This window comes from Scyliorhinus canicula, chromosome 1, assembly GCF_902713615.1.
Source record: "Scyliorhinus canicula chromosome 1, sScyCan1.1, whole genome shotgun sequence".
NCBI lineage: Eukaryota > Metazoa > Chordata > Chondrichthyes > Carcharhiniformes > Scyliorhinidae > Scyliorhinus > Scyliorhinus canicula.
The window spans coordinates 41,965,542-41,985,179 of NC_052146.1; the positions used below are offsets into that span (position 1 = coordinate 41,965,542).

Consider the following 19,638-nt stretch of genomic DNA (forward strand, 5'->3'; position numbering starts at 1 on the left):
AGGTTTTATCCTTGGCTCAATCTGGCGAGGGGTCTATTTCAGATCTATATGGTATATTCTCTCATTAGATCCCGCCCCACTGGGTGGGGTGAGGGCGAGATGGGAAAGTGAGCTGGGTCCTGTGCTTACTGATGAGGTTTGGAGGGAAGCCCTCTTCAGGGTCAACTCCACGTTCTCTTGTGCTCAGCTGAGTTTGATTCAGTTCAAGGCGCTACACGGGGCATACTTCAGCAAGGCAAGGGTGAGTGGGCTTTTCCCCAGGTGTGGAGGACAGTTGTGACCATTCACCACACACATATGTTTTGGTCCTGCCCCAAATTTGCCAGCTTGCGGGATTCCTTTTTCAATACGCTATATGGGAGAGTCTCTGGGTGGTTCTCGAACCATGTCCATTGGTAGTATATTTGGGGTCTCAGACTCTCCAACCATGAAAAATTAAATGAAATGAAAATCGCTTATTGTCACGAGTAGGTTTCAATGAAGTTACTGTGAAAAGCCCCTAGTCGCCACATTCCGGCGCCTGTCCGGGGAGGTTGGTACGGGAATCGAACCATGCTGCTGGCCTGCTTGGTCTGCTTTAAAAGCCAGCGATTTAGCCCAGTGAGCTAAACCAGCCCCACTCTGGGGTAGGAGCGTACGTTGTTGCCTTCGCCTTGCTGGTAGCCCAGAAGCGAATATTACTTAGCTCAGGTCTTCCATCCCGCCCAAAGCTTCTGCATGATTGGGCTATTTTTTTTTTTTTATAAATTTAGATTACCCAATTATTTTTTCCAATTAAGGGGCAATTTAGTGTGACCAATCCACCTACTCAGCACATTTTTGGGTTGTGGGGGCGAAACCCACGCAGACACGGGGAGAATGTGCAAACTCCACACGGACAGTGACCCAGAGCCGGGATCGAACCTGGGACCTCAGCGCCGTGAGGCGGTTGTGCTAACCACTAGGCCACCGTGCTGCCCATGATTGGGCTATTTAATGCACCATCATGGGATCAGTGGGGAAGTTCTACCTGAGATGACAACCTTTTATTTCCTTTTTTAAGGGTCTAGACACCTTCAGCTGTTAAGAGGTTTTGCTGTCGTGTTTATGTTTTAGTTTGTGTTTTTGTTGTGGATTTGTTTGTAATTTTTTACTTTGTACTTTTTTTTTTAGAAATTTAGAGTGCCCAATTGACTTTTTTCAATTAAGGGGCAATTTAGCGAGGCCAATCCACCTAGCCTGCACATCTTTGGGTTGTGGGGGCGAAACCCACGTAAGTACGGGGAGAATGTGCAAACTTCACACGGACAGTGACCCAGAGCTGGCTTTGACTTCGTTCTCTTGTATCTTTGTTTGTTATTATGAAAATTTTCAATAAACATACTTAAAAAAACATTTATATTCTAAATCCTTTGTCACAACATCCAGCATTCACATCTTTTAGCACTTGATCCAAACTAATGACATACACAATACATAGAAATGATTCCAGACTCTGTGGGACATCGTTACCCACTTCTCTTTTTTTAAATTTAGAGTACCCAATTCATTTTTTCGAATTAAGGGGCTAAATTGCATGGCCAATCCACCGACCCTGCGCATCTTTGGATTGTGGGGGTGAGACCCACACAAACACAGGGAGAATGTGCAAACTCCACACGGACAGTGACCCAGAGCCGGGATCAAACCTGGGACCTCGGCGCTGTGAGGCAGCAGGGCTAACCCACTGCGCCACCGTGCTGCCTCTTCGTTACCCACTTCTTACCACACTGAGAAACTACCCTGAACTTCCACTATCCAGACTTGTCCAGAGAGTAAAATGTTACCACTGGGTTAAGGTGAACGCCCTCCGAAAAGTTGGTGGTTTCTAATTAGTTTCTTCTCATATGGGGATTTTGGTAATCTCATCTCAGTTTAATGATTCCAAAATTATCTCTGCCTCCCCTTTTGAAAACAGGCATTATAGTCCTGCAGAACAAAATGCCTCTTAATAAAACTTTGAAATATAAGTTCAGGATTCCGAGGGGGGGAGTGGAAGTGAGTGAGTGGGGGTGGGGGGGTGGGGGGGGGGGGGGGGGGGGGGGGGGGGGGGGGGAGAGTGGAAGTGAGTGAGTGTGTGGATGGGAGTGTGTGGGGTGGGAAGAGAGTGAGCGTGGGGTGGGAGAGAGTGTGGGAGTGAATGTGGGAGTGAGTGTGGGGGTGGGAGTGAGTGCGGGGGTGAGTGTGGTGGTGGGGGTGAGTGTGGTGGTGGGGGTGAGTGTGGGGGTAGGGGTGAGTGTGAGGCTGGGGGTGGGGGTAAGTGTGGGGGTGGGGGTAAGTGTGGGGGTGGGAGTGAGTGTGGGGGTGAGGGAGAGTGCGCATGTGTGTTTGCGGGAAGCACTGCATTTTTGTGGGAGTAGTGGGGGTGAATCAATGAGGGAGGGAGTGTGGGAGGGAGAGTGAGGGATGTTTGGGGAGTGTATGAGTGAGTAAGTGCAGGGAACCGAGCCAGTGTCCGTTTGAGCCGGAGCGAATGAGTATTTGTGGGAGTGAGTGTGGGAGTTTGGGGGAATGAGTGAATAGGGAGTGAGAGTGTAAGGAAGTGTGTGAGTGAGTGAATGAGTGAGGGAGTGTTGGGGAAGATAATGAATGTGCATGGGGGAGACAGTGTGGCACTGTGTTGGAGAGTGCAAGGGGGTGTAGGGGACTTACACTTTTGGGGGCCTTGTACTCTCCCTCTCCATGGGCCTCCATCACACTCCATCCCTGGTGATGTGTGGCCCACCCCTAATGTTAAGCCATGCCACCAATGATGTTGAACCACACCCCAAATGTCAGGGCCTGACCCCTGCTCTCTCTCGCCACCCAGTCCGGTTGCTGCCAAGCCCTCTCACACTCAGGCCTGCTGCCTGGCTGACCTCCCATCTCCTGCTGGCCGCTGCTCTGGACTCCCTGAGACACAGCACAGCATTTTCCTGGCCTTCTTCACACCCTGACTGCTGCTCTGCTCACCTTGTGGCTCTCGCTCAGGTGGCTGGGTCTCGAGCCTCAACGACCGCGTGTGCTGCTGGCTGCTGACTACCTGGCCTGTGGGCCTCTATTCTTTTGGTTGGTTGGTTGGTCGGTCGCCCACCTGTCCACCCTTCTCAGCCCTGGATTGGTGATCCACTGCTTCCCCTGGACGGCCGTTAGACAGTGTTGCCTCCTCCTTGGGCTCGTACTCCAATGTTAGGTCAGTAACCTCACTTTTGCCTCAGGCTGCCCGCCAGACCCAATGCCAGAAATCTGGCTGCTGCTTTGCACCTTTGCTCAATGAAAATTCAGAAACTTCACACCAATTCAGGAGTTCCATATCTGACTCTCCACCGTCTCTCAATGTTTGGAAAACTGTTTTTTTGTTTTAAAGGAGAGTCCACTAATCTGAGCCCAATGTTGTTCTGTATTGCTTGCTGATAGACTCATCTGAATTTGCACCTTTCAGCACATTTAGCGCTACCAAGGCTCTGATTGATGTTCCCATGGTGTTCCCACCACAACAGTCACCTCTCTGTATGGGGCCCCCCCACTGGCTGGGTCCCACACTGCAGCACTGCGTCTTTCATTGAAAGCCCACCTCTGCGAGGGCGTGTGGGGGAAGGGTGTGTTTCTGGCTCACTCACAGTCTCAGGAGTCCCACTTACCCTCACACATCAAACCCACTGACACAGTGGGTAAGGGTGAGTGAGATTGGGGTGAGCCAGACAAACAGACTCTGTCACTCACACACACTAATGGTGATCTTTGGGTGGCAGGGTAGCACAGTGGTTAGCACTGCTGCTTCACAGTGCCAGGGAACTGGGTTCAATTCCTGGCTTGGGTCACTACTGTGCAGAGTTTGCAGTTCTACCCGTGTCTGTGTGGGTTTCCTCCGGGCGCTCCAGTTTCCTCCCACAAGTCCCAAAATATGTTGTGTTAGGTCAATTGGACATTCTGAATTCTCCCTCAGTGCACCCGAACAGGTGCTCTGTTAATAATCATAAAAGTCTTTTTTAGTGTCACAAGTAGGCTGCTCCCATGAGAACTCCTGGGAGGAGAGCTCTGACAATGTAACTGTCTAACTGCTTTTTAAAAGACAAAATCATACCCACCTCTACCACTGCCTCTGGCTCACCACCCTTTGTGTGAAGAAATTTCCCCTCTGCTCTCTTTTGTATCTCTTCCCTCTCACCTTAAACCTATGCCCTCTAGTTCTAGACTCCTCTACCTCTGGGAAAATATGTCGACCATCTACCTTATCGATGCTCCTCATTATTTTATAGACACGACCAGAGAGGTCGAGGCATTGGATCTGCATTTTGAGGAGTCCATTAAACCACTCAAATGACAGCCCGGGCGGCCACTGGTCCTCCTTGGATTGGGTCTCCGTATCAGTCACTGGCCTCCATACTGGCATCATTAGCCAGGTCCTCAGCAGGTACCCCTTAACGCCTAAGAGCCAACCGGCCATTCTGGGCTGGTTCTCAAAGAGGCTGGATATATCCAACTGCCCAGGATGTAGCTGTCATGCACACTCCCTGGGAGGTATGCACACACGTGCATGAGCTTCATGCAAAACTAAGGAGCGGGCCATTGACTTGAGGAAGCAAAGCATACACTCCCCTGTCTGCATCAATGGTGCTGAGGTGGAGATGGTTGACAGTTTCAAATTCCTAGGTGTGCACATCACCAACAATCTGTCCTGGTCCACCTCCATCAACACAACGACCAAGAAAGCACAACACGCTTATACTTTCTCAGGAAACTAAGGAAATTTGGCATGTCCTCATTGACTCTTACCAATGTTTACAGATGCACCATAGAAAACATCCTATCTGGCTGCATCACAGCTTGGTACGGTAATTGCTCAACCCAAGACCATAAGAAACTACAGAGAGTCGTGAACACAGCCCAGTCCATCACTCAAACCCACCTACCATTCATTGACTCTGTGTACACCTCCCGCTGCCATGGGAAAACGGGCAGCATAATCAAAGACCCCTCCCACCTGGGTTATTCTCTATTCCAACCTCTTCCATCGGACAGGAGATACAAAAGTCTGAGAACATGCACCAACAGATTCAAAAACAGCTTCTTCCCCGCTGTTGATCCTCTTATGGACTAAACTGATCTCTCCACAGATCCTCTCTATTGAGTAGTACTGCACTCTGTATGCTTCACCCAATGCCTGTGTCTATGTATTTACTTTGTGCATCTATTATATGTCCTATGTTTTTCACGTATGGAACGATCTGCCTGGACTGTACGCAGTACAATACTTTTCACTATACTTCAGTACGCGTGACAATAATAAATCATTCTACTACAAAATCTAATGATATGTAAGAGGATCCATAGAAACTAGACTGTGCAGAACAAGGCCATTTGGCTGAATCTCAGTACACGCGACAATAAATTTATATTTAAATGTGGTGGTTGGGTGGCACGCTGGTGCAGTGGTTAGCACTGTTGCCTCACAGTGCTGAGGACCACGGTTCGATCCCAACCCCGGGTCACTGCCCGTGTGGAGTTTGCACATTCTCCCCGTATCTGCTTGGGTCTCATCCCCCACAACCCAAAAGGTGTGCAGGTAGGTTGATTGGCCACACTAAATTGTCCCTTCATTGAAAAAAAAAGAATTGGATACTAAATGTGGTGGTCGCACACAAGCTGGATGTTCTGGGAGTGGAATCCCTTCCTGTTGACATAGGGCATTCCCCGACGGCCCAGTGAGCACAAGGTGACAGAGGTGCCATCCACTACCCCCTGGACCATTTGAGCAATGGCAGAAAATCCTGCTGCCTGGGTATCTTATTGGCTTGGTCTATGTCAAATTCTATATAGCTCTCTGCTTGGGCAAACAGGGCATCCGTGACTTCATGGATGAACTTGTAGGCTACAGCTTGTGAGATGCCACGCAGGTCCTGGCTCGAGCCCTGGAATGATCCTGAGGTGTAGACGTTCAGGGCTGCAGTGACCTTGACAGTCACCGGGAGCGGGCATCCTCCTCTTCCACATGGTACCACGTCCGGGAGGACATGGCTCAGGTTCCACGCCATCCCATTGTTGAGGCGGAGCCTCTTGCAGCTATTGCTGAAATTAGGACTGAACATAGGAGGAACTTCTTCACCCAAATGGTTGTGAACCTATGGAATTCCCTGCCCAGTGAAGCAGTTGAGGCTCCTTCATTAAATGTTTTCAAGATAAAGATAGATAGTTTTTTGAAGAATAAAGGGTTATGGTGTTCGGGCGGGAAAGTGGAGCTGAGTCAACAAAAGATCAGCCGTGAATGGCGGAGCAGGCTTGAAGGGCCAGATGGCCTACTCCTGCTCCTAGTTCTTATGCTGTTCGTCATTTGTTCGAAGGACCAGCGAGGCCTGCACACTTTGGACCTCCCCTTCTGGGTCCCTCCCTAGCCTGATGGGCGGCCGGATCCTCAGGGTATGGGGCAGGGCCCTGCATACGGACCACCAGCTTGATTCTCTGTCGATGTTGCTGCTGCTGCCACCTCCAGTGCCTGGCTGCCTAGCCTGCCAGAGGCACCACAAGTGCAGCTTCCGGGGGTCCAAGAGATCGTCCACACTGTGTGATATCTGTAAGGGATGTTTTTTTTTTAATTTAGAGTATCCAATTATTTTTTCCAATTAAGGGGCAATTTAGAGTGGCTAATCTACCTATCCTGCACATCTTTGGGTTGTGGGGGATCTGTAAGGAATTTTGAGATGGTGTGAGTCTGACAACCAGCAGTGTTCCCCACCCCAGGACCTTCCATTCCCCATTGCTCTGCCCTCAACATGCCTTGCCCACGCACTCACCGGACCCCAGACTCTGTAAACCAGACACCTGCACGTTACCTGGACTGGTGCTGGCCCCCTAACCGGTGCACACACCCATCCTCTGGTCAGGGAAATGTCCCCGGTGCTGGGGCCCAGCCCCTGGTTATTCGGATGTTGTCACTACCTTCTAGGTGTTGCCTCCTAAAGTGTTCCGGCATCATGGTCTGATAGGGACACTAGGCAATAATTCCCACAAGGCTGCATGGCATGCCTACCCATGGGGATCCACTTGGGATGTGTAAAGTGCTCACTTAACTACGATTGCTAACCATATTAGCAATAGCCTTCAGCCGGAGGCTTCTGCGATCAGTGGGAATTATGGGTGGTGGGCAGGAACCACATGGTCCAATGGTTGGCATGGGCAGCCACCTCCCCTGCCTCGCAACCCCCCTTGGTGGCAGCCCTCCCCAACCAAGGCTGAGTCCCCGGTGGCTCCTCCATCCCGCACCAAGCACTGGGGTAATAACCAGTGCCCCTGGGCTCTTTGCCTGTGAGTGAAGGTGGCTTCTCACCTCCTCAGGTCCCTGCAGCAGACCTTCCGCCAGGTTCATGTTTTTAAATAGGAGCACTAGTCAGCGGCAGCGTAACCAATTGCTGAGGAGGCCGTTAGATAGGGGCTCCCTCCCATTAATTGTATGAGATTGGCATAAGCAGTGATTATTAGTTTCTCGCCACACTCAGGTGAGATCCTGATTTCGCCAATGAGAGTAAGCCAGTTCGATCGTAAACGGATCGGCGCCCGGCGATTCTGGACTCTCCTGTGATTTAATGGCCTTGTTGTGCTCGCGTTTAAGTGCAATGCAGGCATTAAATCACATCCTACCTGTCTTTACCAGCTAGCTTTCTCTGGTACTCTTAATTTTTCCTTCCTTATTAATCTTTTTGTCAATCTTTGCTCTTCTTGATATTCTACCCATTCATCTGACCTGCCACCCTTTGCACACTATATTTAACTTTTCTAATTCACCACGTATAGTGGGTCCTCCCTTTGGAATTTTCATCTCATTGGAATTTATCTATTCTGTGTGTTCAGAAATATCCCAATAAATGTCCACCACTGCATTTTTATTGACCTATCCAGTAACCTAATTTTCTTGTTCACTATGCTTTCATGCCCTCATAATTGCTCTTATTTAAGTTAAAATATTAATCTTAGACCCACTCTTCCCTCCCTCAAACTGAATGTAACTTAATCATATATGATCACTGCTACCTAGGAGTGTCTTCACTATGAGGTTATCAATTAATCCTATTTGGTTGAACAGTCCAGAGCTGTGGATGTTAATATTGATGTGGATATTATGGATGTTGGCTCCATGGACTTTAGTAAAGCATTTGATAAGGTCCCTCATAGCAGGCTGGTGCAAACGATTAGATCACATGGGGTCAGGGGTGAACTTGCTGGATGGATCCAGAACTGACTTGGCCATAGAAGACAGAGGGTAGCAGTAGAACGGCATTTTTCTGAATGGAGGTCTGTAACTTGTGGTGTGCCACAAGGATCGGTACCGGGACCTTTGCTCTTTGTAATATATATATAAATGACTTGGAAGAAAATGTAGCTGGTTCAATTAGCAAGTTTACGGATGATACCAAGGTTGCAGGAGTTGCGCATAGTGATGAAGATTGTCAGAGAATACAACAGGATATAGATAGGCTGCAAAATTGGGCAGAAAAATGGCAGATGGAATTTAACCCGGACAAATGTGAGGTGATGCATTTTTGGTAGATGCAATTCAAGTGGGAGCTATAAAATAAATGGCAGAACCATCAGGAGCATCGAGACACAGAGAGATGCAGGTCCACAGATCCTTAAATGTGGCAGCACAGATGGAAATGGTGGTAAAGAAAGCATATGGCATGCTTGCTTTTATAGGACGGGATATTGAGTATAAAAGCTTGAAAATTATGTTACAATTATATAGAACGTTGGTTAGGCCCACATTTGGAATACTGTGTCCAATTCTGGTCACCGCACTACCAGAAGGACGTGGAGGCTTTGAAGAGAGTACAGAAAAGGTTTACCAGGATGTAGCTTTGAGGAGAGATTGAATAGACTGTGATTGTTCTCCCTAGTGAGACGGAGACTGAGGGGTGACGTGATAGAAGTTTATAAAATTATTAGGCATATAAATAAGGTGAACAGTTGGAGACTTTTTCCCAGGGCAGAAATGACAACAAGGGGACACAAGTTCAAGGTGAGGGGGGAAAGGTTCAGTGGAGATGTGTGGGGAAGTTATTTTACACAGAGGGTGGTGATGGCCTGGAATGCACTGCCAAGTGAGGTGGTTGAGGCAGATATGTTAGTGACCTTTAAGACTTATCTGGATGGACACATGGACAGACGGGGTAGAGAAGGATACAGGCAGTTGGTCCAGATAGGACATGTGATCAATGCAGGCTTGGAGGGCCGGAGGGCCTGTTCCTGTGCTGTATTGTTCTTTGTTAATACCAGGTCTAGTATAGCCTGCTCTCTGGTTGGCTCCAGAATGTGCTGTTCCAACAAACTATCCCAAATACATTATTTGAACTCCTTATCATGCAAGAGTCCTTTCTGTTTATTTCCTTTGTTTCCATTTCTTTAATGTTCTTTTATTATTTTGCACTGCGGAACCATTATTGAGATGTCCCTTTAAGCCAAAGACTCAAAGTCGAAGTAGCCTGCCTGTCAGGACACTGTATTCCCAGGTTTTGTTTTTGGAGAGGAGAGGCCGAACTGCTGGTCACCGGATGGATCTTGGGAACCAGTTTTGGAGGAAGTTGGTTCAATTGGTTAACTGGCAGCAGGTGAGTTTGCTAGAGACAATGTTCAGCCTGACAAAAGTCAATCATTGGTTCCTGTGTGATGCTTTCTGAGAGAACTTAACAGAAGTGTTTAGACCTTGGAAGTGAAAGAAATGCTGTCTCTTCTGCTTGCTCAAGTGAAAGAACTGCCGGGGCAGCACGGTGGCACAGTGGTTAGCATTGCTGCCTACGGCACTGAGGACCTGGGTTCGAATCCCGGCCCTGGGTCACTGTCTGTGAGGAGTTTGCACATTCTCCCCGTGTCTGCGTGGGTTTCGTCCCCACAACCCAAAAGATATGCAGGTTAGGTGGATTGGCCACGTTAAATTGCCCCTTAATTGGAAAAAAATAATTGGGTACACTAAATTTATTAAAAAAAGAAACAAAAGTGAAAGAACTGCTCTATTGTTCTGAAAGCAGTGAGCGCCTGGCAATCTTTGCTGTGAACATAAATGATGGAGAGTCTGCAGAGTTTGACAACCTTGCCAGAGAAACCCACCTCAAGCCTAGAAGGAAGTACCAAAACGACAGCCTGAACCTCAGAAAGACATTGACTGGATGTCATCAAAGATCCTTTTTATTATTTCTTTCCTCTCCACCACCCTTTTTCCTCTGTGTTGTTTGTGTGTATAGAAAGTAGGGCGAGTTAGGAAGGTGGGTTAAATTCACACGTGAAAGCCAGTTACATTTTCTGTTTGTTTAGTTTGAATATTGTACATAATAAAAGGTTACTGGTGTTGCAAAGTTACAAACCTGGTGACTGTAGTTTATTGGGCTCAACCAAGGGCCTCAGGTGAGTTAAATAAAATCTGATGCAATCCATGTTGCGAGGCCAGGTCAAGTGGGGCTGGAATTGACTGCGCCCTAGCCGTGACAATCTACACTACCGTTGCCCATCTGTCAATATGTTGTCATGAAAACGGATCAGAGCCCAGAATGACTTACTGACATATGGAACTTGGTGTGATTTTTAGAAAACGACATACAAGCAATAACTCTCAGACTGTAAAGTAATCATTTGCTGGAAAATTCTGATGTAGATTACCCTTGATCAACTAATCCAGAGTGAATGGAATGTTGCATCTTTTTTAAGCCCGAGACACTTGAAAGGAAGAGATGCAAAAACTGAATCATAATCTCCTGCAGAGATAAGCGGGCTTATTACCATCTCAATAGAAACTCTCCTGAGAGTAATAATTTTTAACTTTAATTTTTGGACCCACTTCTCATTTCTAATCTGTGTGTGTTGCATTTTTATTATTTTCTACTTGTGTTTTAAAACAAATAACTTCACTCGAGAAAGCCTGATTAAAGTGGCTCCTTTTAAAACATAAATACATTTGGACTGGTAAAAAGGTACCCACGAGGAAAGGGATCTTTTCAAATTTAAATTTGTAGTGACCAACCAAGGGGATGAATCAAGAATGGGAGCCATTTCATCCCTCCTCACCAGTTCGCCTGGGGACCGCTCATAAGAATATAGATTAAAATCCCCCATGATAATTGCTGTACCTTTCTGACAAGCTCCTATTGTCTCTTCCTTTATATTCTGTCCTACCATGTAGTTACAATTAGGAGGTCTGTACACCACTTCCATTAACGCCTTCTTGGTTCTCAACTCAACCCAAACTGCTTTCACATTCTGGTTTCCTGAACTTTCATTATTCCTTTCTAATGCGCTATTACCATCATTAATAACTGGAGCCACCTTTTCAGAGTTTCCTGTCCTTCCTAAATGTCACGTACCCTTCAATATTCAGCTCCAAGGGCAGCACGGTGGCGCAGTGGTTAGCACTGCTGCCTCACGGCACCGAGGTCCCAGGTTCGATCCAGGCTCTGGGTCACTGTCCGTTTGGAGTTTGCACATTCTCCCCATGTTTGCATGAATTTTGCTCCCACAACCCAAAGATGTGCAGGGTAGGCGGATTGGCCACGCTAAATTGCCCCTTAAGTGGAAAAGATGAATTGGGTACTCTAAATTAAAAAATAAATAAAAACATTTGGATCCAAATCTATGTCACTCTGTAGACATGTCTCTGTAATGGCCATCAGTTTTTCCTCGAATGATGCATGCATTCAGAAACAGAGCCTTTTGTTTTGTTCTTTATTATTTTTGTAATGTATAACCTTATTTGCTGATTTACTCTCCATAGAATCCCTACAACGTGGAAGGAGGCCATCGAGCCTGCACTGACCCAACCAAGAGCACCCTACCTAGGCCTATCCCCGTACCCCCATCTAACCTGCACATCTTTGAACTGTGGGAGAAGAACAGAGCACCCGAAGGAAACCCTCACAGGTATGGGGAGAATGTGAAAACTCCACACAGTCACCCAAGGCCAGAATCGTACCTGGGCCTCTGGCACTGTGAGGCAGCAGTGCTAACCACCATGCTGCAGCGACCTGCCACTCAGGTTGGTACTCTCTGTCCCATCCTGTCATGATCTGTTTATTATTTCTCATAAGGTTTACCATATATTACCAAATTTGATCGTTCGCACTTTAGTTTAATTTCCAACTTTCTAGTTTTGCGGCTCGCTTAAACATCAGTCCCACAAATTTCGGATGTAGTCTGTCCCAACGGTACAGCCATCACTTTCCCCAGTACTTGTGCCACTGTTCCACAAACTAGAAGTCACTCACTAGTCTTTGAACTACACATTAATTTCTCTAATCTTACTTGTTTTATGCCAAATTGTACATTTGGGGCTCTGCTTCTTAATTTGGTGTCTTGTGTTACGATCCCAGTTGATGTTATAACTGGACAGGGAGATCCCAGGATGGAACCCTGGCTCAAAAGACCGCAACTTTTACTTTTTTTTCTCTAAGTAAATAAGGAGGAACAGAGTCACAGGACTGCTAATTAGTTTCAACAACAATAATTTTTTGAAATCAAAACATGAAAAATTGGATTACACAATACTCCTTTACTCCCTCCCCCTTTATCTTAACAAACACAGATTTTAAGATTAAAACATATTGCAAAGTACATCTTAACCTACAATTATATCATTAACACAAAGTTCCTTTTACGCACACAAGTGTCTGTGGTCAAATATACACACTCCGGCTCTGAACCCATGTTGACTGTGGATTTCTCCTCAGAATCCACCCAGATGAATGTCACATGAGAGTTTCCAAACTCTACCCCCCCCAAAAAAAACACTTTAACAATCTTCTTTCACAGTAAAATTTACTATTAGCGATTTGCATTCTGAAATCCAGTCCACGTTTTCAAATGATTCATTCGATCAAAGCTTTCGCCCACTTTAAACAGTGAATCCATATTTTACACCACCCCTTTTACAATTTCTTTGTCTTGACTGCTGTACAAACTGTTCACAATTGCTTTAACTCTTGATTCTCAGACTCTAGCAGCAATAGCAGCTCCCCCAATAGCAGCAGAGATGTGGAGGAACAGATTGGGAAACAGATTCTGGAAAGGTGCAGAAGTCACAGGGTAGTAGTCATGGGCGACTTCAACTTCCCAACATTGAGTGGAAACTCTTTAGATCAAATAGTTTGGATGGGGTAGTGTTTGTGCAGTGTGTCCAGGAAGCTTTTCTAACACAGTATGTAGATTGTCCGACCAGAGGGGAGACCATATTGGATTTAGTACTTGGTAATGAACCAGGGCAGGTGATAGATTTGTTAGTGGGGGAGCATTTTGGAGGTAGTGACCACAATTCTGTGACTTTCACTTTAGTAATGGAGAGGGATAGGTGCGAGCAACAGGGCAAGGTTTATAATTGGGGGAAGGGTAAATACAATGCTGTCAGACAAGAATTGAAGTGCAGAAGTTGGGAACATAGGCTGTCAGGGAAGGACACAAGTGAAATGTGGAACTTGTTCAAGGATCAGGTACTGCGTGTCTTTGATATGTATGTCCCTGTCAGGCAGGGAAGAGATGGTCGAGTGAGGGAACCATGGTTGACAAGAGAGGTTGAATGTCTTGTTAAGAGGAAGAAGGAGACTTATGTAAGGCTGAAGAAACAAGGTTCAGACAGTGCGCTGGAGGGATACAAGATAGCCAGGAGGGAACTGAAGAAAGGGATTAGGAGAGCTAAGAGAGGGCATGAAAAATCTTTGGCGGGTAGGATCAAGGAAAACCCCAAGGCCTTTTACACATACGTGAGAAATATGAGAATGACTAGAGTGAGAGTAGGTCCGATTAAGGACAGTAGCGGGAGATTGTGTATTGAGTCTGAAGAGATAGGAGAGGTCTTGAACAAGTATTTTTCTTCAGTATTTACAAATGAGAGGGGCCATATTGTTGGAGAGGACAGCGTGAAGCAGACTGATAAGCTTGAGGAGATACTTGTCAGGAAGGAAGATGTGTTGCGCGTTTTGAAAAACTTGAGGATAGACAAGTCCCCCGGGCCTGACGGGATATATCCAAGGATTCTATGGGAAGCAAGAAATGAAATTGCAGAGCCGTTGGCAATGATCTTTTCGTCCTCGCTGTCAACAGGGGTGGTACCAGAGGATTGGAGAGTGGCGAATGTCGTGCCCCTGTTCAAAAAAGGGAATAGGGATAACCCTGGGAATTACAGGCCAGTTAGTCTTACTTCGGTGGTAGGCAAAGTAATGGAAAGGGTACTGAGGGATAGGATTTCTGAGCATCTGGAAAGGCATTGCTTGATTAGGAATAGTCAGCACGGATTTGTGAGGGGTAGGTCTTGCCTTACAAGTCTTATTGAATTCTTTGAGGAGGTGACCAAGCATGTGGATGAAGGTAAAGCAGTGGATGTAGTGTACATGGATTTTAGTAAGGCATTTGATAAGGTTCCCCATGGTAGGCTTATGCAGAAAGTAAGGAGGCATGGGATAGTGGGAAATTTGGCCAGTTGGATAACAAACTGGCTAACCGATAGAAGACAGAGAGTTGTGGTGGATGGCAAATATTCAGCCTGGAGCCCAGTTATCAGTGGCGTACCGCAGGGATCAGTTCTGGGTCCTCTGCTGTTTGTGATTTTCATTAACGACTTGGATGAGGGAGTTGAAGGGTGGGTCAGTAAATTTGCAGATGATACGAAGATTGGTGGAGTTGTGGATAGTGAGGAGGGCTGTTGTCGGCTTCAAAGAGACATAGATAGAATGCAGAGCTGGGCTGAGAAGTGGCAGATGGAGTTTAACCCTGACAAGTGTGAGGTTGTCCATTTTGGAAGGACAAATCTGAATGCGGAATACAGGGTTAATGGTAGGGTTCTTGGCAATGTGGAGGAGCAGAGAGATCTTGGGGTCTATGTTCATTGTTCTTTGAAAGTTGCCACTCAAGTGGATAGAGCTGTGAAGAAGGCCTATGGTGTGCTAGCGTTCATTAGCAGAGGGATTGAATTTAAGAGCCGTGAGGTAATGATGCAGCTGTACAAAACCTTGGTCAGGCCACATTTGGAGTACTGTGTGCAGTTCTGGTCACCTCATTTTAGGAAGGATGTGGAAGCTTTGGAAAAGGTGCAAAGGAGATTTACCAGGATGTTGCCTGGAATGGAGAGTAGGTCATACGAGGAAAGATTGAGGGTGCTAGGCCTTTTCTCATTAGAACGGAGAAGGATGAGGGGCGACTTGATAGAGGTTTATAAGATGATCAGGGGAATAGATAGAGTAGACAGTCAGAGACTTTTTCCCCGGGTGGAACACACCATTACAAGGGGACATAAATTTAAGATAAATGGTGGAAGATATAGAGGGGATGTCAGAGGTAGGTTCTTTACCCAGAGAGTAGTGGGGGCATGGAATGCACTGCCTGTGGTAGTAGTTGAGTCGGAAAATTTATGGACCTTCAAGCGGCTATTGGATAGGTACTTGGATTAGGGTAGAATAAGGGAGTGTAGGTTAACTTCTTAAGGGCAGCACGGTAGCATTGTGGATAGCACAATTGCTTCACAGCTCCAGGGTCCCAAGTTCGATTTCGACTTGGGTCACTGTCTGTGTGGAGTCTGCACATCCTCCCCGTGACTGCGTGGGTTTCCTCCGGGTACTCCGGTTTCCTCCCACAGTCCAAAGATGTGCAGGTTGGGTGGATTGGCCATGACAAATTGTCCAAAATTCTATGATTAACCTAGGACAAAGGTTCGGCGCAACATCGTGGGCCGAAGGGCCTGTTCTGTGCTGTATTTCTCTATACTCTATTAAAATGACATCAAACTTTTGATTGACCTCGGAAATCTACTTTCCCCACTTTAAATCTGGTTTTGCCATTATCTCTTTAAGTCAGAAAACTTTGTTTACTCTTCCTCGAATTTGTTTGAACAATGCCTTGGTCTCTGTTCTCTTAACTTTAACCAACCCCGATATGTCAGTGTCTGCTGCTCAGCCTCCAGATCAATAGTTCTGAGCCAAAACTTCTCAAGCCACAGACACTTACTGCAGATGGATTTGCCCTAGATCAAACTGCTATCCAAGAACTGCCACATGATGCAGCCATGACACATTACCTGTCTTGCCATCCTTGTGTTAATTAATTAATTACTTAATAATCTGTCATTTTCTTTTCTTGTGTGGATTTTATCTTGTCACAAATTCCTGTACTATTTTAAACCTTGGGAGTGGATCAGACCGTAACCACTTACCAGATACTTTCCAAAGATCGAGCTTCTTTTCCTGTAGTACAATAAGGACCAATTTCTATAGGGTGAAAAAGCAAAAGGAAAGGAACACCTCCTTCCCCCTCCTCACCAAACCCCCAAGTGTGCACTCAGTTCCTCAGCAGCCCTTGGTTCAATCACTCCCCCAATGGAGGCTGATCCTTCAGCTGTCAAAGGCCTAAACCCAGGAAATCCCTCCCTTCACCACTCCTCCTTTAAGACAACCCTTAAAACCCACATCTTTGATCAAATTTTTGGCCATTTGACCTAACGTCTCCTTGTGTGGATCAGTGTCAAATTTTGTTTTTGAATGCTCCTGTGATGTACCTTGGGACGCTTCAAATCCTGTTGAATCTGGTGTAACTGGGTGCACTAACTTCATAATTATTTCAAAACACCCTTCCCTGAAAAGCTAATTTCATATTTGTGAAGTAATTTCCCCACCATGGTCACATAATTTAGAACATATTTTTTTAATTTAAGTCTTTATTTTTATTATAGCTTCCACCTTAATGCAGCCATATTTTTTTTTGCCATCTGAAAATATGAATTAAAATGAAGGATTTTCCTGACTTGCTGCTTGATTGGTTTGGTCACCTACCTGCTTTCTGGCTTCACTGCTGCTGCAGACCTTTTGGTCACCTACCTGCTTTCTGGCTTCACTGCTGCTACAGACCAAGACATCCCCTTGCTTGGCATCAGATTTGAACTGCCACCAGGAAAGAAGACATCTCTGCTGCAGCGAGTGCTAGACCTTTTGTGTTCAGTTTTCTTCAAGGTCAGAGGAAGTGCTCTTGCTTCGCATCTGACCACAAAATCCAGACCCATATCACTTGCCTTCTTCTACTCACTCTTCCAATGTTCTTCAGCCACAGCTCTATTTTAAACTCTAACTCTGTTTCCTTATATTCATTGCCCCTTTGGTTAGCAATTAAAAAAGAAACTTGTTTGATTACCAGTGTTCGAAAAGGCACTGGAGGTGTGGTGTTCAGCTTTGGCCCATGCTACTGCATATATATTTCCAGTTTAATCACAGGAGGGAGGAGTTGTGCAATGTCAGCAAGCTTATTTTCATTATACAATCCTGGATTACAATTTTCTGTGACAGTCTCCAGGGTGTACCAAGTTCCATTCGCTGCAGTCAATGTTCGTAGAGGCCATCTGAGAATTCCCTAATTTTTATAAATAATGTTGGGGGGGGGGGGGAGCATCATCCATCTAAAAAAACATTTAATTTTGGACATGGTCTGGTCACTTAGTTCTTCTCAGCTTTAAAATCCAACAAAGCATCATTGGAACAGACCTGGCTATGTACTGAAGAACTTGAAACTACTTTAAAAGACTATCCAAAAATAAATTTGAATATCAAAGTCATATCCCACTGTCGGAATTGTACCATATTGGAAGCCTAAACAAATTAAACGTAACAGTTTATATCCAATGGCATTGCATTTAGGTAATGAAGAACAAGTGTAGTGTTCAGGTAAAGTGGAGGACAATTGGACCAGGACATGCAGACTTAATTCAGTTCCCATTTAAAGATGGTGAATTTGATTATTTTTAGATTCCCATCATAAGAATTATACTTTTGCCAAATTTATAGCAGAATGCACCAAATGAAATATATCTTGGATTAAATCTCAGAATTATCTTCACTTGCCTAATTCAATTACACCGTACTTGTTTATTTATATGTCTTACTGATCACTTGGTTTTTTAAAAAGTTGCGGGTTAGGTGGATTGGCCATGCTAAATTGCCCGTAGTGTCCTAGAAAAAGTAAGGTTAGGGGGGAGTTGTTGGGTTACGGGTATAGGGTGGATACGTGGGTTTGAGTAGGGTGATCATGGCTCGGCGCAACATTGAGGGCCGAAGGGCCTGTTCTGTGCTGTACTGTTCTATGTTCTACAACTAATTATTAACCTCTTCTCTGTTTGAATCTGTTTATTTCCTCCATTATTCTGCTTGTTGATAATTAGCTTCATGGTTGCATAGATTCTGCTAGTAACTTACCAAAGTAGCATTCTTCATGTAAGGGCTTAAAGTCAGGCTATTGAACTGTGGAAAACAAAAACGCAGAGCTTTATTTTGTGTAAATACATGATATTTCATTGGGTTATGACTGGGAATAGAAGGTATTCCTTTTTTCTAGTCCATGCACTTTAGACAATTTTAGTACTCCAACCATTACTACAGCTAACTCAATAAAAAAAGCATGGTTTGATTTAACATTGAATTCATACACTTCTTAATCCTTCCATCATTTAATTCCAAATCTTGTATCGCATTGGATAAGGAAAATGGTTTGACTGCCTTGCTCACTCAGATCCCAGAGGCTCTGGGTTGCCTTGTTGCGTCACTGTCTGTTCATATTTTCAGCAATATGGTGAGAATTTTTCTCAAGTGCTGAAAGCTGCAGGGACAAGCTAATGACAGACACAGTTTGATGGCCTCCAAAGCAAAATCCAACCAATTGTATATAAAAATGTCAAGATATATTTATGCAGCAACAGCTCATTATTTAAAAGACACAACATTATTCTATTCAGAGAAAGTATTTCTCCTTTACTTAATGCAGTCAATAAAGCAATCACAAAATATATACAAATACGTGGCATTTTTCTAGATCAAGGGCAGCATGGTGGCACAATAGTTACCACTGCTGCTCACAACGCCAGGGATAGCGGTTCGATTCTGATCTTGGGCAACTGTGTGTGTCGAGTTTGCACTTTCTCCCCATGTCTGGGTTTCCTCCAGGTGGTCTGGTTTCCTCCCACAGTCCAAAGATGTGCAGGTCAGGTGGATCATGCCATTCAGCCCATCGAGTCTGCACTAACCCTCTAAAACAGCGTCCTACCTAGGCCTATGCCCCAACCCAATTCCCAGAATCCAACCTAATCTTGGATTGGCCATGTTAAATTGCCCCAAGTGTCCAAAGGTTAGTGGGGTTACGGGGGTAGGGAGGAGGTTTGGGACCAGGTAGGGTGTTCTCCTGAAGAGACAGTGCAGGTTCGATAGTCTGAATGGCCTGCTTCTGCACGGTAGGGATTCTATAACATCATTCTTCGTATAAAAATTGCAATGGTTCAATCAAGCATTTTGTTTAGCATTAACATTTTCTAATGCAGTTGATGGTATTTCTCACTTCAAAAAGATAGTTCAAATTTTAATTATTTTTCAAGAAAAGTTAATGAACCAGAGGTTATTAATAATTGTTCAATTAAGTCAGTAAAAAAGTCACTTTATATTGCAATGTTATGGTGATTTTTGTGCAAACAGGTCTGAAGCTCCTCTTGGGAAAATGGTATAAACTTGCTGTTCAAATTCAAGTAGGAAGTTTTGCTTTTTCCAAAAGCTAAATTGAATTAAAAGATAGCTATTCAATGGCAAGATTAGATTACTCTAGTGAAAAGCTTAAGAGACCAAGATGTTCCCATGTCTAATCATTGGTTTTGCTTAG

General features: G+C 45.3%; 1 protein-coding gene across 10 annotated transcripts in view; it reads right to left on the bottom strand.

The window, feature by feature from the left end:
• rhof (ras homolog family member F) overlaps window positions 1–19,638 on the bottom strand; it is an 85,324-nt gene that overhangs the window by 60,383 nt on the left and 5,303 nt on the right. For 4 of the 10 annotated variants that reach the window (XR_005459775.1, XM_038789626.1, XM_038789616.1 and 1 more), the window contains exons 2-3: window positions 18,192–18,236; window positions 12,274–12,417 (exon numbers count right to left, since the gene is read on the bottom strand). The exons of 1 other annotated variant lie outside the window; for it this stretch is intronic. Coding sequence is in view for 8 of the 9 variants with exons in the window: in XM_038789626.1 (XP_038645554.1) it covers window positions 12,274–12,417; window positions 18,192–18,236 (189 nt within the window). In the remaining variant the exon portion in view is untranslated. Of the gene's footprint in view, window positions 1–12,273; window positions 12,418–16,165; window positions 16,197–18,191; window positions 18,237–19,638 lie in introns of those variants that run through there. 5 more of the 10 variants (XM_038789665.1, XM_038789647.1, XM_038789698.1 and 2 more) reach the window with 2 other exon arrangements.